Consider the following 23,748-nt stretch of genomic DNA (forward strand, 5'->3'; position numbering starts at 1 on the left):
AAAGTATATAAGGTTATTGCTGGCTCTGGGTTTTGTAATAAAACCACATGGATCTTTAGCATATCAGTTCATGTCTCTGGAGAGCAGAGAAGACTTTACTTGACTGATGCTGATCTGCTGCTATGTTTTAATTGTGAATGTTTCTAAGAGACTGGTAGGATGTAAATGCTCTTTTGAGTCAATGAGGAGTCTGACATTCGGAGCCCAAAATGGTACTGGAAGGAGCCAAAAGTGATTGAATGAGAGATGCATAAAGTCATTGGGAAGTTTTGTCTTTTTTTTCTCTAAGTAACATAAACTCGGGTGCATAGTACAGAATTATGGTTGCAGCAGACAGTCACTGCTGTTTGTGCTGTGACCACCAGCTTTTCTAGTAAAACTCTTTTCTCATTTTTGTGCTACTATGTTAAGCAGTTTCCTGATCCAGTGCAGTGCTGCATCTTGGTTCACAATAGGTATTGTTTGGGTGGGGGTTGGCACAACTCTTTTGTGCTGTCATTTGATCTCTTGTTTGTCTTGAATAATCTATTAAAATGTAATGCTTAATCTCATCCCTTTTTTGGCAGTTTTTCTTCTAGTATTGTTGCAGTGGTAATGAAACAGTGTAGCTGTAATTGCAAGAAATCAATGTAGAAAAACAATATTTTGGGATGTTTCTTTTGCGTCTTTGCCTATAGAACACGGAGAATGGCCACATTGTAGGCAGAGTCAGTTGAACCTTCAGTCTGCTGTGCCGTGGCTGTTCACGTGTTAACAAATAACTTCCCTGATTTTTCCCTTTTTCCTGGTTCCTCCTGTTTGTCATTGTGAAAAAGGTTTGTAGAACCAGACAGGAGAGCTTTCTTCAAACAGGAAAGTGTGGTTCTGAGCCCACAGAACACGGGTAGAGTATTTACTACAGCTAACATGTATTTTTAAAGTTACTTTTCTTTCTTTGTCTGTCAGCTTTGATACTAGTGGACTGTGGAAAAGCATGTTTCCTCCCAGCCCCCTATCCCAAATTGTGCTAACTGCAATTAGGAGACCTTAATTAAAATTCTTGATTCGTAGCTTGGGCAAAGAATTTGGAAGCAAAGTCATTTATTCTAAGGCTTACTACACATTTCTTCTTGGGCAAAGTTGTTTCCTGATGTTTAAGGTCAAGATCTCTAAATCTGTTGTTCTGTAGACGAGTTAGATGCGGGTCAAGTTCTTTGTACTAATGCTTATTCCTAAAATAGTAATCCTTGCATATGAATTAGGCTGAGATTCTCAAAAGCTCCTACTGTTAAGGTGCTGAGTTTTCTTGACCTTTGTGAGAGCTGAGCACGTTTGCAGACCTTGGGCTAATCCAGCTCCCTCTGAACCTGTTTGGAATCTCTGTAGCTGGATTCCTTGGGAACTGGATATACCTGGTGTTCATATTTAATGATGGTTTGTGTTTTGGTGTGTGGTTTGTGGTTTTTTTTTGTTTGTTTGTTTGTTTTGTTTTTGTAATGGGAAGTCTGAGACACAGGGCTGGAAATTGAACTTGTTCACAGTGGCACAAGTTCAGTGGCAAACCTGGGATCAACACATAAGCCTCTTGCTGATTTCTTCTTGCTTTGTTGCACCAAACTACTGAGAGCAGGCACTTAAAAGGTGTAATCGCTTGATAACAACGATTGATGGCCAGGAATCAAAAGCGTGGTAGGTAGTAATTAAAACATGCAACCGCGATGCCGTTGAAAGTGCTCTGAATGCCTACTTGGCCCAGGGAAGTATCCGGTAGCATAATTTGAAATGTTTTTGTAGGACCAAGTGTAGTATTTGAGTTTCCTGTTACTTGTTAGTGTTACTGCCACCTTTTCTTATGTTGACTGATATGTGGGTGTGAAAGCTCCCTGCAAGAATAGACTTTTAACACACTTGCTGCTGCTGGTAGTGAAAGCTGAAACACAAAGTGTTTGTTTCTGGGAAATGCACATGGCTCATGTAAAATCTCCCTGTTCTCTCTCCTGTTAAATCAAAGTAGATCGCCAGTTGTTTGGGGCTGATCCAGGTAGAAGGGAGCAGCCTAGCAGTGCTGCTAATATTACAGCAAAGGAAGGCTTGTGCTGGAGAATGGTTTTGTTAGATCTTTAAAACAGTGATGTCTTTGTGGGGTTGTTTTCAGCAGCCACTTTGGCTTAGAGGGGATAATTGTTGTAGCCTTTCTAAGAACAGGGGTGAAGGTTCTCTTTTGGTAAAGCTTGACCTCCTTTTGATGAAACTATTAAATGGTTAGCTTTTTCCCCATTCTTTATATGTCTTTGAATGTGAAAATTCTTTCCCTGAATTTTTTTTTTCCTCTCCCCTCCAATTAAATTGTTTATTCAAAATATCTGGTGTCGGTGTTGGATGCCTACACTAGCTCAGGAAACTGGAGGGCATTCCTGCAAGGCCAATCCCCAAAAAACTGAGAGGTGGCTCTTTCCTGCTGTACTGTCAATGTATAGTTTGACTATGAGGGTTTTTTGAAGCACACTGCCCAGACAGCTTTGAAGTATGAATAAAGTCTCAGGTGTACATAGGTGAGCTGCAAACAGTAGAAATGTGTTTAAATTTTGATGTCTTCCATGTATTCACTAGGGTGGGGGTTGCACAGAGAGTTTCCAAATCAAGGAATACTCTCTGATACAAGAGAGGATAGGGAACAGTCTCTTAGGCATTGACCTGGCAGGCAGCATAGGGTTGGCTTTTGGCTCTGTAGTAGGCTTCATTGTAACTTAAGCAAAGCAGTCAATTTCCCAATATGATACTTTTTCCACCTGTCAAGTGCAGAAATAATACAAACCCATTGTGATGCTGTTGTGTAGCTGAACTGACTGCAAATTGCTCATAGGTGGTTGGATATCAAAGGAGAGCCAAAATGTTTACTATTTTATATTTGATATATCTTGATATTTGTCATCATCTTTTAACGGATATATGTCTATTCGAAGGCATAGTTCAAAATAAAAATGCCAAGTTTTAAAAATTTCTCTGCTCCTCACTGGTGATTTCTGTAAAGGAAATATAATTGAACCCAGTTGTTGAGGACTCCAGCATGTTTTAACAGTTTTACCTCTATCTTAACTTCTTTTATCTCTTAGACCCATGCTACTTGCATGGGTGCCTGAGTTCCAAGAAGGCTCTTGTAACCCTGTAAATGGAGCAGATAGTTGCTGTTTCCCAAGTGCACACGAAACCTGAAGAAACACAGGAAAATGAAAAATCTGGAAGCCACAAGTAAATTTGAGCTTGAGCCTAAAACTACTGAGGCTAATGGAAGGTTTTGGTTTTTTTTTAATTGATAAAACAGTTTCCCTAACACAAGAACTTTGGAAGAAAAAAACCTCTCAAAACGTAGAAGTCTTTAATTCTTCTTATAGCCAATTATCTAAGAAGGTGCTAGGTAACTTACTCATCTAGTGAGCTAAAAGAAAAAATTGCTTCTCAGAAATTATTTATTTTCTTTCGCATCCGCAGGTTGTTTACTGGGACTGGCTCTTCAGGAATTCTTCACTCCTTTGTGTTTATTATACACAACTTTACTTGTAACAAACATCTGAAAGACTTGAATGATTGGCTGGCTGAGGGTTGCATCAGAAGTGGGTAGCAGCTTGGTTTTGTCATGCTTATTTAAAAGTTAAAAGATCAGGTGCATTCTGCAGCCTTTTTTCTAAAGGAAGCTGCTGTTCACCATTGTACTAAGAAACTATTTTTTCCCCTCTAAATGAGACCCGGGATCTCCTAGGAGATTTGAAGACTGCATATTTATTTTCTGAAAAATAGAATAATTTGATGAGTCTTCTGGACTGATGCTTGAGAAACAGCACAATACCATTTTCAAGTGGCTGGCAAGCAGTACAGGCAGCGTTGTGTCCTTCCTTTACAGGTGAGGATTCAGCTTTGAACCACTGGCAGGATTGCATCCCAGCTGTCAAAGTGGAGGAGTGTAGTATAAACACTCCCAAATGAAAACAAGTTGGGGGGGTGGGGCACGCAATTAATTTGGTTTAGATGAAGCTTAGTATTTGAAGGTGGGCTCTTTTGATGTCAGTTGTCTCATCTACGGGGCAGAAAACAGTATTTCTGCAGAACACAGTGTGTTCAGTTCATCTGTTTGTGTATGTGAAAGTTTCAAGGAGTGGTCTCACAGGACTGGAACAATGCCCAAAAAAGAATGATGGCTTTTTAGACTACAGTGCCCTGTACCTCCTCTTATGCTTGCTTTCCAGATGGACAGCTGAGCAACATCTAGGGAAGAAGGCAGATCAGATCAGCGTTGACTGCCTGCTGTGTGATGCTCTGAGGGAGTGTGAGCACCCTCTTGATCAGAGGCCAGGCTCATGCTTTATGTTTTTTGAACTGTTCTGCTGTGAAAAAGACTAATTTCTTTTTACTATGATTTCCTGGATTACCTGTGGACTAGTAATGGCTTCTTTTCCTGATGCAATGCATATGGTTTCAGGAGATCCTTATTATGGGTGCTCTGCTTTTTTGCTTAAGACTGACAATGTCCCATAGATTTCCCATGCTCATGACCTGTTAGAGTTTGCCTTTCTGCTCTCTCTCTCTTGACTCTCTAAGATATAGTTTCCTGGTGGTGTTGGTGTGTGGAGTTTTGTTTTGGTTTTGTCTTCTCCCCCCAATCCCCAACCCCCAACGGGCAGAGATATTAACATGGTCTTTTCCTTTTGGCTTTGGAAATCCTTTGGAAGGATTTCTGTATGGTCCCACTTGTGCTGAAGAAATTATGTTTAACAAAGCTCTGACTGCTTTGTCCATTAGGCAGGTGTGTGGTGAGTGATAAAGGGTGGTTGGAGTAGTTCCCATTCTGAATGGAGTACTTGGTGATGGTACGAGCCCAGGATGGCTAATCCAACTGTTGTTTTGAGCATAAGCACAGAAGCCATGGAATTCAGGATTGTTGTTGCTATGCAGGTGCCAGTTTATAGCAGTCAATGTCCAAGATGATCGTCGACATCCAAAGGCTCACTGTTGGTTGTCTTGGGTGTGACAGATATAATGGTCCCCAGCAGGTGCTTTTCTCCTTCCTCCCAGACCGCCCTGCTGTGGAGGGTACAAGGAGCAGGACCACAGCTGCCACCTTGTCTCGTATCACTGGAGTGAGAGTAGCTGGGATGGTTGCCGTACCCTCCCAGGCAAGGACTGGGAAGGCTGAGGACTCTCTAGCCCACTGTCTTTGGGTCCCAGAATGAGGAAACACCATGTTCAAGATTTCTGATAACAGCAAATGAAGGCAGTGGGTACTGTGAGTTGAACCTGAAAGGGCTGAAGAGGCCTTCTTTATGCACAAAAGGAGTGTAGGATAGATGGGTCTTTTTGAGTGAGATGCAGAAGTGACCAGGGTAACTGTTGAGCCTGAGCCTGTGGGTTGCAGCCAGTGAAGGCCTCACTGTTCCAAGGAGTATTTAAGTGAGAGGGTAAAGAGCATCAGCTGAAATACTGAGGGCCTGCATGAGAGGCAGAGGTTATAGTCCCAGCCTCCTGTCCCTGGGACCTGTTCTGACTGAGGTATTGATGGGACTCAGTATGTCCTCATCAGGTTATCAGTTTTGAAACCTGTTTCACATGAAGCCTCTACATTGATGAAAAATTGAGTTCTAACTTTAGCTATTTAAAAATGCCTTTCTATCTGGGCTTATGGTACAAACTTCTGCCATAAAGGAGAGCTGCCAGAGGAACAGCTTGACTACTTCAGAGTAGTGCTCTGTAGTTTCAATTATGTCACGGTGTCAGTTCTTGGAAAATCTGCTAAGCTAGTTTTCAAGAACACCTTAGCAATCTTCTCTGTGGCTTAATTACTGAGAAGTAACTGTCATCTGTTGTGTATTTATGTAAAAGGTATATAGCAAGTGGAACAGTTGATGGATAGAATACAACTGTTCATATGATCCTAATGTGTGAATGTGGAGTAGTAGTTTCCCAAGTAAGGCTCATTTCCAGGCAAGTCCAATTAATTTCTCTGTAACAAGTATTAAATGACTTACAGTGATTTTGCTTTTATTGTCATGGAATCAACAACACAGGAGGATTTGTGTTACCCAAGGTAACAGTATGGCACCGTAACGCCTTTGCTTGAGTGGATATTTTGATCGGGATGCTGTGATGAGAGTTGACAAAAATCAGAGGATTTAACATTTTGTTCTGTCTCGTGAAAGTGGTTTGAGTAAAAGCTGTTTGGTTCCAGTGGGATCTTACCTAGGATGGAAGCCTGCAGTGTCAATCTTGCACCTCTCTGATATAACAGCAAACCTGCGCCTGACATATCGAGGGGAAACACCTTATGAAGAAGAGCGCAGGCAGCTCCTCTGCAAAGCCCAGGAAGGAGGTAAGGAAGGAGTAGTGCTGGATGAAGGGTCCACAATGGCGCGTGTCATCCACTGCTGCTCTTGCCCATGTAGTCCTCGCACGTTCATCTCCAGTGCAGGTGTTTGGTACTCGGCAGTGCGAGCATGCCGTGCCTTCTTACGCTACTGGAAAGCTGTAAGACCTCTGGAGTTTGGCTTGGTGCCATTGCATTACAGCACAAGAACTGCATGGCTGTAGGTGGATAGAGACACTAGATAATGCATCTTGAGCAATCCTGGCACCAAGGCAGTGGTAAAATATGAGGAAGAAATTGAAAGAAACGTGATATTTGATATGTTTTCTGTAGTTCTCTCTTGTCTGTGGGTGAAGGGAGGAATTTAATGGCAAGTTTAGCATGCAGGTTGTCTTCAAAAGCACCTGTAAGCAGTTTGTTGTTATGTAGGATGCAAGACAGTGGGTTAGGGCCTCAGTTACCATGAATATTTTGCAGACAAATATTTGAAAAAGAGATATCTCCCTGCTTTTAATAATAATAAAACTTTGTTTTGAAATAAGGGCTTGTTCATTCTTTCTAAGTTTGTAGCCTTAAATGGCCAAAAATGCAGTTTTAGATTTTTTTTCTTTAGTTTCCTGATTGTTTGTGTGTAGGCTCTTTTTTGTTCTTGGTGATGTGAACAGAGAAGTTATTCTTCACCAGGGAGAGTCTTCCTGAAAAAGTGTAGACACGACCTTACTAGGATTTTTCTAAGGAGAACACCACAATGTGAGAAGAGTAGAACAAAGAAATAAAGAAATGGCCTATTATCTTTCCAGCATCACTTCTGAGTGAATATCTTGAAGTAAGACAATGTAAAAAAAGCTGTAAGTGTGCCTCTGTAAGCAGGGCCCGTGGTTTAAAAGTGCCCTGGGAAATGTAGCTGCTGTTGGAAACTCCATCTGAAATTAGTGATGTAGGTGTTAGTCTGACCTATATGCAGGCCAGTGCTTTTTGCTAGTTCAAAAAATTTGCACTTTACACTTATCTTCTCTTCAAGCCAGGCCTTGAGAGAGGGTTCTGCACCAAAATGAAGGCTTGATGCTGTTAGGCTGACACTGATGGGCTGTTGGTTGGATGTACTTCGGGGGGGGTCTGCAGCCTCGTGGGTCTGAGAGCTGCCTGTGATTGGGGTGGTGGTTTCTGGTGCCCTTGGAGTGGTGGTACGGAGATGTGCAGGCCAGGCTGGAGAAAGGCTGCTTCTACACGCTGTGGATAGTGGTGCTAGAATTTAGATGGAAGGAAAAAATATAGTCTTAAAAATTTATTCTGGCTGTTTTTTTACTTTTCACAGAATCACAGAGTGGTTGGGGTTGTAAGGGACCTCTGGAGATCATCCAGTCCACCCTCCCTGCTAAAGCAGGTACACCTGGAGTAGATTGTAATCTGGAAACTAATTAGAGAATATAATTAGGGGTGATGCGATGTTTCATTGAGATGTAGGGAAGTAGTCCAAATAAGGTAACGACAGTTTTTGGCCTCTTAGAGAGCAACTTGCTCAACATCTTGATTATCATTTTATAACCATCACAGCTTCATTGCTTCTGAGGACTGGGGAGATTTTTGAAGAGGAATGTTTTTGCTGAATTGGAATAGCTTCTGCCCTTAAGGTGGTGCCTGTGTATTTTGCAGTTTACTGTGGCACCTTGGACTGTGTGCTGACCCAGCATGAAACCCTGCACGTCCAAGTAGTCTGAGAACACCTGCCCAGCGCCAGGGCCAAGTCAGTGAGGCTGAGCGACCGTGGGTTACGTAAAGCTGGGTGTGGAGCAGCCGCCTCTGTGTGAAACACGGCTGAGTGCAGGAGCTGATGTGCAGAGAGCTGTGAAAACGTGCTGCCGGGGAAAAAGCCTTCTTGGGATAACAAATCCTGCTGTTACAGATAGGTGTGCTGGTGGGGTTAAAAGCAGGCACTTGGACAAGCATTTTCTTTTGCTTTCACAAACAAAAATTCCTGGAAATATTCTGAGCAAATGTTATTTTTATTTACTAAGAGAGTGAGGTATGTTTCTCTGTAAAATTCGAATAGTATTACACAGTGCAGTAATTTTCATTAACTGTTATTTGATAATTCTTAAGTGACAGCAAATGGGATGAACAAAAATCAATTTCCTCAGCTGATGCAGTTCAGGAGTCTGCCTAAGCCAGAATTTTCAACATCATTTGAAGCTGTTATTTAATGCAGATTTTCTTTCCAATGTATAATGACTCTTCAAGTCCTTGTACATATTTCAGAATTATGGCAATTTAAAAGTTGTAACTTTCCTACAAATCCCTTTCTTTTATGCTAATTGTATTTCCAATTAACATGTGGTGTAATTCCGGTAGCATCTTAGTTCTGATCCTGCGTATGACATTCCCCAGTCAAATGTGAAAACCCAAGAGAGAGAAGATGCGGAGCTAGCAGTGCACATCCAATGATGGGCAATGTGGAAAGCAACCTGAAACAGCAGAGGAATCGTCAGCTTCTCCTTGCCCTGTGTTGTGTGGTCACCTATAGGCTTGAAATCCCAGCATGAGGTAGAGCATCATCTCTTATGGCTACAAACAAAAGATGTGAGCAAGAGAAAATGAGTACGCTTGTCCAAGGGAGATTTGTTCTGTGATCATGTGTAATCAATCATGTAATCAACATTTAATCAAACATTTAATAAACTGCCTGCATTTTTCCTTCTAATTAGTTGCTGCCAATTATTGCGATTGAAGAGTGAGTTTCAGGGCGGAGCTGGACAAAAATAACCCAGAGGGAAACAACTCACTGCTGCTGTGCCTTTGTGTCTGCCTTCCCAGCTCCTGCTCAAAAGCTGGATCAGCTGTTTATACATCCACCTCCTTAGCAATGATAAGAACAATGGTAATTTGGTAGCTTTGAATAGAAATTTAGCTTTTAATTTTTTCCTTTAAGAGGGATTTAGGTTATCTTACAAACTCAGGAGTGTGTTGTGATCACACCAATACTGTTATGGGGAGGGGCAGGTACCAGATAATGTAGGTAAGTCCATAAAGGGAAATAAATGTACAAGATGCAGCTGAAATGTTGGCCTGAGGCTTTTTTCTGAGAGGGAGAGCAAGGGTATGAGTAACAGAGCTCTGGCATGATGGTATGATTTAGCTTGTTGAGGCAGCTTCTAGAAAATCTGAGGAGGCCCAAGAAATTGTCTGGTTCTTCCAGTTACACGGTGTAGCAGACCTCCCAGCAGATTCCAATCTGTGCTGCAATGGAGTCTGGTTAGAAAATCTAACAGCAGTTTGATGGTTGTCTATCAGGTCCTGCATGCCCTGGCTAAATTTGGGAAAGTTGTGGTTTTAAAACACACGTGCTTGGTCACTGATGGAAACAATGGGTGTAACAGCTGCTATCTATGATAAGTTATGGGAAAAAACAAAAACAAACAAAACAAGGGCAGGATTAATTAGAGTGTTGTGTGTGTGTGTACCCCAGCGTGTCTGTGTGAGAGAGATTAGTAGCAAGATGTGCTTCTCTGAAGTGATCTGGACACCAGGACACAGAATTTTCACCAGCTAGGGTGGAGATTTTTTGGAGATACTGCTTTGCCTTCGTCAGGTGCAGAAACTATAATGAGTACACTATTGCTGTCTAATTTCTGCTCCAGCTTCAAGTTTGTGCTTTTTGACCTTGGCTGATCCTATGCATAATAATGCCATGTCCACCCCTGCCCAAAGCTTTGGGTGTATTTCCATGAATCTTCACGACCTACATTGCCTTGATATTAAAAGGCTGGCAGCAGTACCTTGTTCCATGTGTTGGATGTCCAGTTCCTCAAACTGCAGCCCCATCCAATGAGACCAGTGGAAAACTCTGTTCTCTTACCTGACCCTTTTGATAAGGTTTTCACCCAGGGTGTGTAGTGTATGGTGTGTCTTTTTTTTTTTTTTTTTTCCTTTGTCGTCCTCCCCCCCAAATGTTCACATCAGCTATTAATATTATTCTGTATACTGTAGAATAAATAATATTTATTACTTTGCTATCTCTCCATTTAGATTTTTTTTTCTTGTAAGTAGGACCATAGTCAAATATTGCAGGTCGCAGGCATTTAATTTGATTTCCAGGATCATGTGTAATTTGTACAGATCACCAAGATGATTCAGTGCAGCACTGTCAAATGCTCTATCCTGTTGCTTCTTAGGGAAGTTGGCCATGTGTCAGTAAATGGAGTATTTTCAAACAGTGTGATCACCACTTGTTGGAAGCCAAGCTTTCGTTTTATTGCAAGCCTCTCTAATGAGGCTTCCAAATAAAGTAAAATAATTTTTCCTTGATCTATGTTGATGTAACTCAAGCAGAAGAGTCAATTGCAGGGGAAGGATATTCCCATTATTGGTATTGGCATGTTCAAATGGAGAAAAGCAACCCAGTTCACATTTCTTTAATTTGTACCACGTATTTTCTGCTGAACATCTTTTTCTTCTCAAATAGTGTATTAGGCTGCAGAATTGCAGATTCCACTCACACTTCTCTTTTCTATTTACATGGTTCATATAGTGTTAACGGGGGGCTGCATAGTGAAATAAAGGTGAAACCCAGTTTGAGATGATACTGGAGTGCTTTTAGCCAACTTTTTGTTTGGGGCTCAACCAGCCAGTCCTCTTTAAAATAAAAGCTGCATTCGTTAAGTGCCCCAAACTAAAGGCTGAAGCTTGAAATGCATCTCAAAGGGAGCAAACAGAACAGAGGAACTGTCTGGAAGAGTTGTGTGAGCCTAAACTGATGCAGAGTTTGAGGAGAAAAGATTTATAGGAACATCTTTTACTTATTTTCTGGTAAATCTTTCCATGGCTGTCCTTTTAACCTGATGAAACATTGGATTGGTATCTGTGACAGTGTGTGCAGGCTGGCCACAGTAACTTCTCAGCCTAGACTCTTGTCACTTGAGTCTGTGAATCTGTGACTGACTCTGGTTCCTTAAATTAAGAAGAAAATTTGTTCCTTGCCATGCAAACAGTGGTCACTTGATGAGTGTAGGAGACAAGAAATCACGACTGCTCTCAAAGCTACTGAAACTTGAGGCAGACTTGGTGTCTGACTTGTACGGTACCAAATCATTAGGGCTATTCCTTATGGAGGGAGGGAAAAATGTTGCAATCAGGTTTCTTCAGTGAGCAGACATTAACTTTCTTGCGTTAATTTTGTCTTGTTTGTATGATGAAGTTTTGCATGAAGGAGAAAGCCCCAGACACCTATATATCTTACTTGAAGCCTGGCTGGAGATGAATAAACTCATTTTTGCATGGCAAAATAAGTCTTTAATTTCTGCCAAAAAAATGCCCAGTCTCTTTTAGAGATCCAAGAAGTGAAAAAAACCCCTGTGTATTGCACATTTCTAATGCATGTCTCAGTGGGTGTCTGGCCTCTATAAAAACTCCTAAAAGGTTTATTCAAGGCTGTTCGCCAAAGTCTGGGAAAGTTGCAGTGGATGTACGGCATTTGGTTTCAGGGTTAGTGGATTAAAAGCCATTTCTGGATGAAAGCTGGCTTGGCAGACACTCTCGTCTCTTTGTACCCCCGGTTTAGCAGAGGGGAGGTGTGGGCTCGTCCTCCCTCGCGCGGTGCAGGAGCCCCGCAGAACCTCCTCACCACCCGCGGCCCAGCAGAGCCTCGTCTCGTGGGCCTGGTGGGCCTTGTGCAGGATGCAGCCTCTAGCCTTTGTGCATGTCTGCTTTTAAGTACCTTTTAACATTATTTTCTTTAAGAAACTAAAATTCTGAGCTTTGATTAGTGTGTAAGAATGTAGCAGACACAGAGGGCTTTTTAGGCTGGCATTTGTAGGAAGATTTCCCCCCCAGATACACTTAATTAATTCCTGGCGTTTCAAGGATTATGACAAAATTTCTTCAGCACCTCTGCACTGTTAGAACAGATGCCTTGAAGTGGTCTTAATACGCCAAGCATCAAATTGGTAGGAGACCCACAAGCTCTATGCAAACCTTCCAGAGACCTGAAGACAACACACTGTTTTCTTGAATCATTTTTTGCGTTGCTAGAAGCTCAGGGCGCTGCGGTAGTTCTCCAGGCCAGTGGTGTGGGACGCTTTACAGACGCACTGCCTAGAGGGATCCAGTCTAGGTGAGATGACCTGTGGATAACGGTTCTGGTAAATGATTATTTCTAACACAGTTTCTTTCTCTGTATGCTTTTGTCAGGTGACTGTGTGCAAGCTCCAACAAGACTGTTAAAAGTGATGGTGGCAGACACCTGGAACTAAGAGAAGTCAGGAAGGGGTCAGATTCTCAGAGGGCAATTGCCAGACACTTTCAGAAAGTCTCCTTACTCTAGGCTAAGATGGGCTGGGCACTCAAAATTCTTACCAGATGTGTTACACTTCTTCAATCTGAATTCTGCTGGTCCAGATAGAACAGGGGAGTATTGGGAATGCTTTTATGTAGGGTGTGATGTGAATGTATTTAATCTGAAGATCCCTCTTGCGCTCTCTAGATAGATATTATGAGATGCATAGACAGGTTAATATAGCTGGTTTTATATTATCAGCGCAGATATCTGTATTTCTTTAACCTTGTTTGGTACCTGATAGCGATATGCCATTTGCATTAATATTGATAAACCGATATTTGTGATGCTGACAGCTTATCTGCAATAAACATTTGATGCCTAAATCTGATTGATAGTGCTTAAATCTAAAACCACCAGTGAGACAACCTTCTGAGTGTCTTAATGTATTGTGATTCTATGCTGTTCACATGAAGGGAAAAATGTATTCTGTCCCTGTTTAAACATCTTCTTGCCTTATAAAAGCCCCAGAAACCTTGAATATATTTGTTTAAACATGGGAGGTAGCTGTTTTAATAAGGGGACATTGGTAGTTGTTAGAATTCTGAGAGAAGGCTCTCTATAAGATTCGTATGCAGGTTTTACTAGCCTGGGTGTAAGTAAGTCAAAAACTAAAATGCATACTGAACAGTAAGTGACTTTATGGTGGGTCACAATGAACAGTGAAACAGGAGCCTAAAAGCAGCCCCGGAATAAAGCAAGGCTTGCTTGTATTTGGCTTAAATCTTTTATCTCTGAAAGCTGCTCTCCTCCTAGAGGGATATCTCTAAGAGCAGCCTGACTTTGTTGGCCTTCCACTACAGATGTGTGGTGGAACAGTTTTTTCTCACTCGCCTTGACAGCCTTGCCTATGCTGGAACAAAAAGATCTGTTCCATACTCCAGCTCTGCCTTTCTTGTCTCGTTTTTCTTTTCCAGTCAGAATGTGCCTACAGTTCAGTTTTGACTGTAGTTCAAGAGGATACTGGTGAGATAGCTTTAAACAAACCAATTCAGGGCATTTCAAGAGTAAAATATAAATTTTGTTTGCAAAACCCAGAAGTGGCTGCATCCTCAGGTGAGCACTGAGTCTGCACTGAGCTCTGTGCTGCCACGGTAGAATAGCTCTTAGTAGCTGAGCTCAGGAGTTTAAACCTAGCTGACGGTCCAGCTTCTAGACAGATCTATAGGTAGGGAGGCAGAACTCTATGCATTGCTTCAGCACTTGTTAGTTCTTAGTTCCTGTTGCGAAAGTTGTGGTCTTCGAAAGGAGACGTACAGGCAGAAGCAATGCAGAAGCCAACATAATTATAAGCAGAGTTTGGAGGGGTGGTGCTGCAACTGAGTTCAGATGTGATGATATCTAAGTCTAAGAGAATAAACGTATGACTAATACCGTTAGCGAGTTTAGTTTGAAAACTGTCTGAGCATAAAGTTAGAAAGAGCTGTGCAAAGTTAGGAGCAATTCTGCATACCCCTGGACAAAGCTTACTGAAGGGTGTCAAAATGCAGCTGGCATGCAGTATAAATGCAAAGCTGTATCAGTCTCTCATTGCGTGGTCTGTGTGCTGCCAGCTCACCCTGCTGTGACAAGGAGGTTCCCAAGATGGTGACACTTCATAGGGGAGAAACTTTAAGCCTGGGCTGAACCTGCAGCCCTGTACTTTCAGGTTGCAGCACTTTTCAAGTTGAGTGCATCCTTGTCTGTAAGATCTCTTAGGAGCTTCAGCATGAGAAATCTGTTAGCTGAAGCCATGGGAGCTTCAGGGTATTTCCTGACATTAAATACCTCCAGTTAACTGCCAGCAAGGTTGCTGAGTGTTTCTTTACATGTACCGCTCTTTGTTTCATGTGATTGTTTGTGACTGACCATCCTACTTTGTTGTTAACTTTCTTAAAATGGCATATTTCTGCTTAACATTGCATTGTGCTTTTTGTGTGCCTGGGGTGTTCTCTTCTTTGAAATGAAAAAGGTGATGACTTGTGTCATCTGGAAAATTGAAAAATACTATCTGCATATTGGATTCACCGTTGATGCAGGAGAGAAGTGGAAGTGCCCATTTCCCCGCTAGCTTCCAGGCTGGAGAGGTTCTAGCAGCATTATCGAGAAAATAACAGGTAAAATCTTCATGCTTTGAGTCCACGTGAGCTGTCTTTTCAGTTCCAGTGTAGGTAGCTTTTCATGGTAAGTCTCTCAGTATGGTTAAATTTGCCTTACATGCCAATTTGGTACTGGAGGGGTTGAGGAAACACAAATATCTGCCTTCCTACTTCAGCATAATAGATGTTAAGATGTGGGATATAGTTTTTCCTGCAATTTGGCAATATCTGGAAAGTCAGAAGTAAACAAAATACCAATCTGCTAACTAATGTACCTCTTGGTGAATAGGAGGTTGCCCCTCTTGCTCATGTTGTATGAAGCTTCCGTTGATGAAGAAGAAAATCTGCATACCTGATTTCTTGACAATGGAAAATTGAAGGTTTTATAATCTTTTTGGCTAACTAGTGATTATTATGTGATTTAAGAGAATGAGACATTAATAGTTTATAACTGCTGGCTTAAATTAATATGGAAGGAAAGTTGCTAAAATTAATATAGAACATAAATTTTTAGAAGCTTGATTTCACAGAATAAAATGTTTAAGTGTTTTATGGTTATAGTTCCAAGAAGTTTATCAACACATGCAGAAAACTTATGCCTCAGTGTGACAGCTAATTGAATGTATCACAGCAATGGACAGCAAGTATGCAATATGTAAGCATCCCTCATATTATAAACCTGTTAGTGTGAGTTTATTGCTAATTTTGTTTGTAAAATGTAAATATCTCTCATGTTTCTATAAGCCTTTAATAGCTCTGCAATAGGAATTTTATACACATATATATGGGGAGACAAGGGGAGCTGGAAGCAGGGGGGACATGCAGGCTCTTTGCAGGGCTGAAGGAAGCAAGGAGTTTATTGAAGCCAAAGGATGAGGCGGGAACAATCTAGCCTGCAAATTTGAAGGACTCTGACCTTTGGGAAATTAATGTCTTGTAATGGAAGATACAGTGCCAAAACAGCTTGGTTAGAAGATGGTTTTTAATAAGTTTATAAAGAGATGACATGGTGTGGCTGACTGCCATAGCTGGGAACGGAATCTGATAATGTCTGGTGGTGTAAGCCTATGGCTGAAGGCTGAACCCTGCTCGATTGCTTGCAATTGTCATCAGGTACTAAATATGTCTCTGAATGTCTGGTAGGATGAATAACTGTTTGCCTTTAATAATTTTTCTGTGCAGCTGTTAATCATTCCTTCTTCCCACTGATGGCTGTTCATTTATTTTTTTTTTTCTCAAAAATCTGTGGTTAAAGGTTTTGTGTCCCTGCTGGGAAAGCAGCGAGTGTGGGCTCCCAGAACCTGGGGTCACTAGTTCCAAGAAAAGAGTCTGGCAGAGCTCAGCAGCACTGATCCATCTGAAATGCCTAATTTAAAAAGAAAACAGATCCTTTTGAGTTGGTACTTACTGACGTTATGGCTTTTATAACTTGGGATATACAGATTTTATCTCCATGATACCTGTTTTTTCATGCTGAAATAAGTAGCCCTGTAATGTTCCATTAAACTATTACTGAAACTTTGTCTGAATGTTTAGTGAGTAAAGGCAGTTTATTTCCTCTGGTTACTGCGTACAGTGTCTGGTTTCTTTCATGGCTTTTTCCTCCCTGCTACTTGAACTTCTGAAGTTGTGATGTTGGGTGCTTCACTTTGTCATTGCTCTTGCAGAATAAATGGGTTACTGTGTTTCTAGTTAGATCTTTGCTGTGAGATGCTGGTGGATGTGGGTGTGTGCTGTGGGACTCTGCATGTGGAAGCATCGCGGTGCCGCAGGTGGGTACCGCAGTGATGCTGCTGCTGCCCTGCCAAGATCCTCTCTTATTTTGTAGTCCCTTTCAGGGCACTTCATTCTGATACAGCACTCTTAAGAAGCACTTTGATAGCTGTAAACGGGGTGATATAATGCTCTGAAGACGTGAAGAATATCAGATGGTTCTACAAAATGTCATGTGTGAATGGGGTGGTAGTGTGAAAATCACAGTGTTGTAGTGTCTGATGTATGAGGGCTCCTATTGCTTGGATCATTCCCTGTTTATAAAAACAAGGAAGAAACGCACAAATGTGACCATCCTCTGATTTTTTTACTACTTAAAATGTCTTCTGTGGCAGCCCAAAGTCTGGGTTTTTTTTTTTCAGCCCATCTAAAGAGCACTTAAGTGCTCTTAAGAGTCTTAAGTGAGGCCTTTCCTCCCCCATATGACATTATCTCTTCCTACGAGATTATAAAGGTGTACTTTATTTCCCTTTTCCTCTTGATCTATGATGCTTTACAGACTGGGAAAATTGAGGACTCCCCCAAATGCCAACTTTTGATCCATTTGAGCCATAAACCTTTCCAAATTACTGATTACTGAAGGGGAGAAGCTTGCTGAAAGGAAAGAACAGTTGGATATAGATTGGTAAAATTAACTCTGATTAGTTGCCTGCTCGATAGTCTGTGTGCAAAAAAAAGAAGCCAAAAACAGACCACAAAATATCCCCGGGTTGCAGTGGAGTCTTGCTGTGTTTCAGATGCCCTCAGTTGACCTCTCTGTGAGCCAGGGCCCCCAGGCAGCAAACACCCCTGTGCTGGGGTTGTCACTTGGTCGTTTTGCTGACAGACTACCAGGATGAAAAATAATCAAAGTAAGGATCCTCTCAAATATTTAATAACAGAAATGCAGGGTATTCTGCTGATGGAAAAACTAAGACAAGTGAGTGGAGCTTGTGTCTGTGCCAGGAGGAGGCCTGGGCTGTCAGTGAGGCTGCGGATGGTCAGCAGTGGCTGGTTTTTGGGCTTTGCTTTGGTGTCGCTTGTCCGGTGCCTTCCTCCATGTCTGATAATCCTCGTGTGGTGGAAAGTCTTAGTGGCTGCAGGTTTTTGCTCTGATTCATTAATATTTATACAACTGCCTTTGATGCCAATGTATTGCTTTTCTGGGAAAATGCTTTTATTTTTGATATCAAAGCAATACATTATTTATATTTGCCACTTTTGTACATGGGAAATTTTGGAGGTGAAACATTCTTCTATCTGAGAAAATGAACTTCTCTGCATGCACTAATAACTTCATCGGCTATTAAAGCAGATACAAAGATTGTCTTTTACTTTTGAAACTGTAAATTCTGTTTGGCATTTTTCAGTCTGTCACTCAGACCAGACAGCAAAAATATGTTACTTAATTTAACCGTGTCTGTGATACATGACCTGTTAGTCATTTTCTCTTTTAACTGTCAGTCACTATAATGTTCACGTCCGAGATGCTGTGGGGAACTAGTCCAAACTGTTTACTTTGGATGTTAGAAACCAAACCAAAACAAACAAAAAAACCAAAACCAAACAAAACCAAACCCTACCCCAAAAGCCAAGTATTCTACAGAGTTTCAAGCTGTGGTAAAACATCAATTCCAAAACACTGATTAATATGCTTTCAGTAACTTGATACCGAATTCTTCTCTAAATCTATACATCATTCTAACTTAAACATGAAGTCACCTTGTGTGTTAACTATCTTAATCACTGTTGCATATGGTGAGGCTTGCATTATCAGGTAGAGTTGTTCACTGGTTTCGGGTATAGAACTAAGTTGTCATAACAAGCTTCTGGGTTTTATTCGGTACTGCAGACTAATGCAGCGGTTACTTTAATGTTTCTGGTTTTTTCTTTAAATGTTGCAGTGTGTGATTCAGCAGAGCTGTGTGCTGAAGGGAAGAAGCACCAGTCAATAATTTGGGCTGCACCCGAATAGGTTTCCATAGCTTTAGGCGTACTATGCTGGTTGAAGCCATTAAAGCTTTGCTGTAAGTTAGGTGTTCAGTTTTATCACCCTGAAACACTTTTTCCCCTTATCTTTTCTCCCATAGGTTTTCTAATATTTGCTGATCATAATTTTTTTTCCTGGGCCGATGACTGGAGTACCAGACCTCTGTCTAGATGATCTTTGGAATGAAATGTATTTTAAAAATAATGACCTCTGGGAACATAGTTTAGAACTGACTGTTTTTCAAACATTCAATGAAAGTGGGCAGATGCAGTCTCTCTTTGACCCAGTTGTGTTGCCTCTTTGGAGAGAGAAGGGAAATACAGCTAATAATCATCATTATTTTCCCCTTTGAGAATGGGGTTTGCTGTGGGTTTTGTATAGCCTGTTGCCAATATTAGGAGGCAGCCAGGCCAGCTGGGAATAGGAGCCCTTCCTCTCATAGGCTGTGGCTCAGTTTCAATCTACATAGGAAGAAAAAACGTCATGGACGACACCATGAGGGACAGAAGAGTGGTGGTCAGTACTCCAAGTGAAATAATTGCCCCCTGTGAGACAGCACCTTTGGCATAGGCATTGCTACTGCTGGAAGCACTTCGCCTAGCCTGGACAGGTTCTTGTGACCCTCACTCAATTTTGCTGAACTGTCTGCCTTGTGTGCAGAATTTGCCGTGCGCTGCTTGTGTCTGAGCCGCAGTCCTGTACCCATGCACGCATCTGGGGTTTGCACTGGGAGGGGAGTTTGGTGTAGTACCTGGTGGATGGTAAGTGCATCTGCGGTGCCTGCCTCTGCATTGCCAACAGAAGCAGCCCAAAAGAATGTACACTGAGGGTGTAGGATGTACTTTTCTTAGTAGCTTTTTAAGCACCGTAGGAAGAAGCGGTGGTCAGTCCATGGCTCTGGCAGGCTCCCAGGGTAGTTAACTCAGCAACCGTCTTGTCTCCATTGAGTGTCCTACACAGACAGCCCCTTGTTGGGGAATTGCTTGTGGCCCACAGCCTGCTTTGTTCTCTGTGTTTGCTTATTATTTTGAGGGTCCTAGAGTTTCTTGTGTGCAGGATCAGCTTTCTTTCCGTGCTTGTCCCTCAGCCCTTCTGCATGTGACGTGGGGCGGGCAGTGTGGTGAGATGGCATTGCATGCATGGTTGCACAAGGGACATGTCGCTGCCCTGAGCCTGCAGCTGTGACCTGCCTGGCTGGAAAGCCCAGAGTCACTGGCTTAGGAAATCTTCGAGGTGGAGAATCAGCTAATGCCAGGACTGAGGTGTGTGAGTACTTGGCATCCTGGTTGTTTGGAAACCTTTCATTTTTAAAATAACTCTTTTTTTTAAAAAAAAAAAAAAAAAAAAAAAGCTATGTTGGTAGAGGATTTTTCCCAAATTAACTAATCCTCAAAATATGCCTGCTTCCATGGCTTCTGGTCCCCTGGGCTTAAGTATAAAAAGTTCTCCTGTTTCAGGTAACCAAAAGGGCACCCCCCCTTCCGAAAAAGGGGAAGACCCAGTGCTACAAGCCAACCTTGGTAATCACTTCTTCCTTCCCGTAGCTTTTTAAGCATGTGACATCACACCCAGCAGCAGCGGACGGCCCTTCTCTCCCTGCTGTGTGCTGCTCTGGCTTCTCCCCTTCTGCTGGGGCAGGACAGTCGGTTTCAATAAGTCCCAGTAAATCCGTGAAGTCCATTTTGGGGGGATTATAGAAAACCTTTGGACTGACTCTTTCTCAAGTGGGTTTGGCAACCAGCTTGCCAAGTACTTTTCTTCTTCAAAGTACAACAAAGCGTATTCAGTGTGTATGCAAGCATGGCAAGAAATGTAGCCTTTGCCATCAGCCTCTATTCTTCCAGGAGCTCTGGAGCAGTCACAGCTCAACACTGCTGTATTTCAATAGCAGTTTCGAGTTCTGTTTACTCCAGGGCAGACACAGCAAATATGTAACTGGTATGGTTATTTTAAGTTTTAGCTTACAATACTTGGAATGCTTCTGAGTAGGCTGCTACTCTAAATTAAAAAAAAAAACCAACATTCCCCACCTAATATCTCATATTTATCTTGCTTAGCTGTGTGAAAATAATGGTTTCAACAATTTGGCTATTAACTCTTTCTCTATGGGATTCGTATTTTCTTCTCAAAATACAGTTGGAACGTACCTGGCCAGCCCCAGGTGATGGCCTGCAGCAATACTTCCCATACCGTAACAGCAATATATTAATCACCCAGCGCTTACAGGTTACTGTTATCTGCAAGAGGGGTTTGAAATTCTCTGCAAGAGGTGCTTGGTTTCGTTTTAATTTCCTTGCTGAGCAATGACAAGCTCTCCATTATGGCTGCACAGTGCATGTTGCTTCTAGGCCAGAGAAACTCCGGACTGGTAAAGTGGAAGGAGGGAGCAATTTGTGTCATAGATGCTGATTGATCGCCTGTCGCTTTGGGCATCTTTGTAATGGCCTCACAAAAGAAAGACTTACTGTATTGGGTGGGGAAACTGGAGGAGCCATTGTGTATTCAGCAGTGTGCAGCCGTTGCGGCTGTGGACAACAGCACAGACGCTTTTAGACAGAAAAGCACTGAGGGCAGAGTTGGGCAGTCCTGCTCCGTGACCTCCCCAAAAGGGGTCTTTGATTTCACATATGGGGTTAATAGGAATGAGGCAAAAGGGTTCCTATCTTGTGCGTACTGAGGCTTTTAAGTTAAATTTCCTATGTCTGCAAAGTGAAGAGAAGGTTCTAACATTTAAATAGCCTGCACCTATTGGGAGGGTGGCATGGAGCAGGGATGGCTGGACTTTCTGCCTGGGATTCAGTTTTCTTTTCAAGACGAGAGCAGAAATGGTTTATTTTACTCGATAACTTGTAAAATGCAGTGACTGAGCATTGTCTGGCTGTGTGTACATGAATCTCAGTTCTCATACCAGCAGAGCAGATGATCATCTCTATAGATCTGCCTAAACTGGCTCTATCAACTGCAGTTCTCAACATTTTGGTGTATAATCAGTAGACCTCTCCAGTATCTTATCCCTGGTGTTTCAAGATCACTAGAACTCTTCCCCATGTGGCCAAAGCAGTGTTCAGAGGCGTGGGCCTTTCTGGCAAACCCCAAGTATTTGAACTCTGCTCCCGCAGGAGCCAGAGTGACCAACTGCAAGTCTTTGAAGTCCAAGGATGTGTCTAATCCATGGGGCATTGCACTCTCTGGTGTCCCCACATCCACACATCTGGAACAGGGTATGGCGGTACGCTGTGTCTGTCTGCGTGGTCCCGTGTGTGTCCCTTTTCTGCCTAAAAGAGCCACAGCACTGGGGGCTGCTGCACACACAGATTCTCATACCAGCCTGTAGCTTAGTGCTTGCTGGGGCTGGGACAATGGAACATACTCATTTTGCAGGGTTGAATCTGTATGTTTTTGCTTGCATGGCTGCTTGTGTAATTTGTAAACTTTTCTTTGGGCACAGCTACATGATGTAGGGGTGGTTGCCTCTAAGGCCAGCACAGTTAGGTCCATCTGTCCGTCTGACACAGTGCAGTACCAATCACCAGCTGGAGTTTTAAATAATTCTGGTTTTGAGGCACTGCTTCCAGAATGGATCGTCTGTCTTGAGCAGTGGATCCGCGAGGATGTGTCAGCGATGGAGTTGCAGGGGGGTGACACATCTGGACAGGGTGCTCCAGCTGCAGGGCAGTCTCTCTGTTCTGGACCTGACCTGTGCCTGTCCCCTTCCCTTGTCCCCTTCCCTTGTCCCCTTCCCTTGTCCCCTTCCCTTGTCCCCTTCCCTTGTCCCCTTCCCTTGTCCCCTTCCCTTGTCCCCTTCCCTTGTCCCCTTCCCTTGTCCCCTTCCCTGCTCTGTTCGCAGGGCTCGTCTGTGGAACCAGCCTGTGGATCTTTGTGTTTGGGATGAAAACAAGCCATGGGACAGCTTAAAAGTTTCTTGGCAAGGGTTTCAAGCAGAGAACAGCTGACGCAAGTCACTGTGTGTGTGTGTGTCTAGTTTTGGGAAGCGTTCTGTATACCAATGTGATGGGGGGTAGAACAAGGCTGTAAGTAAGGATAAATAGCTGCAAGGTGCTGTGTTCATTCTCCCTGACATTCGTACGTATCTTTGTATCAAAATCGAACATCTGTTAAGCATGCGGAATGTCCTGTGGTGCAATTTGCACTCTCTGAGGGCAGATGAGAAATTACAAGCAAAGTAGAACTGACTAAAACAGGATGCTCCCTCCCTAATGTCACCCGCTTCTTACCTGTGCTCACCGGGCAGCTGTGTCAGTCGCAGCGGTGCAGCTGCTCGGTGTGTGTCCTGGGTCACTTCTGAGGCCACAATTCAGAAGCTGCTGAAGTGCTTCCCAGGCAGAGAATGGAACTGAACAAGCACTTGCCTGAATTTGAATCAGATTCATTAGAGCCAATTTTTATTGTCTACATTCAGTATGAAGCAACCCTTTTCCGTTAGTGTTTGTTTTTACATTTTTCCCATGTTTAACATTTCCTCATTAACAATTCCTTTTTTTTTTTTTTTCTTTTCCAGGAAAAGAGGAGTAGAAGTAGTACAGGTGAGTAAAAACTATATTTGATTTTCCACCTCTATTACATTATAAAGAAGGTTTACTGATTTTAAATGCTGTCATTTAGATGTCAATATGACCTTGGTTTAATTATTTTTCTTTCTTTTCCATTCAATTCTCTGCTACAGATGCTGGTTTTGTAAAAAGAGGGTCTACCTTTTTGAAGTATGTGTTGAGCCCAACTACTCTTAACTCAACAGGTGCCCTGGTGAAGTGAGAATGCAGTTAGGCTTTTCTTATGTCTGTTAATTAATAAGATCTGATAGTTGATTAGACTATGTTACTCTGTGTTTATTGCATTCACGGGCAGTCAAGCTTAACAGAAACAGGAGCTGGCCTTTGGAAAAAAAGCTATGGCAGAAGGAACGTTCTTGTAACTCAGTGAGCAGAGCAATTATAATAAAATGCCTCGGAGTTGTATCCCATCTACAGATAAGTTCAGGTGTTGGCTACATTTGTTCTTTCCCAGGTCTGAATGGTCATATTTCACACAAGATGTTACTTAAAGAATGATGGCAACTTGGGAAAGGAATTATGTTACTGTGACAGCTGTAACATAAAGCACTATAGCCCTAAAAGATCAAAGGGAAGCATGCTCTTTCCTTCTGGCTTATTTGGTGTACTTGAAAGAGCTGTGTGTCGTAGGTTTCACTCTTGCTGATGCTTATCTGGTGCTCATTTCGCACTCTGAGGTGGTCATGTGTTCCTCACGC

At 42.4% G+C, this 23,748-nt stretch overlaps 1 protein-coding gene across 2 annotated transcripts in view; it reads left to right on the forward strand.

Moving 5' to 3' along the window:
* The window catches only part of ITPK1 (inositol-tetrakisphosphate 1-kinase), a 149,350-nt gene that overhangs the window by 12,997 nt on the left and 112,605 nt on the right, over positions 1 to 23,748 (forward strand). For both annotated transcript variants that reach the window (XM_082059620.1, XM_082059621.1), the window contains exon 3: positions 22,999 to 23,023. In XM_082059620.1, the coding sequence (XP_081915746.1) occupies positions 22,999 to 23,023 (25 nt within the window). The remainder of the gene's footprint in view (positions 1 to 22,998; positions 23,024 to 23,748) is intronic.

Source organism: Streptopelia decaocto (assembly GCF_964273445.1).
Source record: "Streptopelia decaocto genome assembly, chromosome: 7".
Lineage (NCBI taxonomy): Eukaryota > Metazoa > Chordata > Aves > Columbiformes > Columbidae > Streptopelia > Streptopelia decaocto.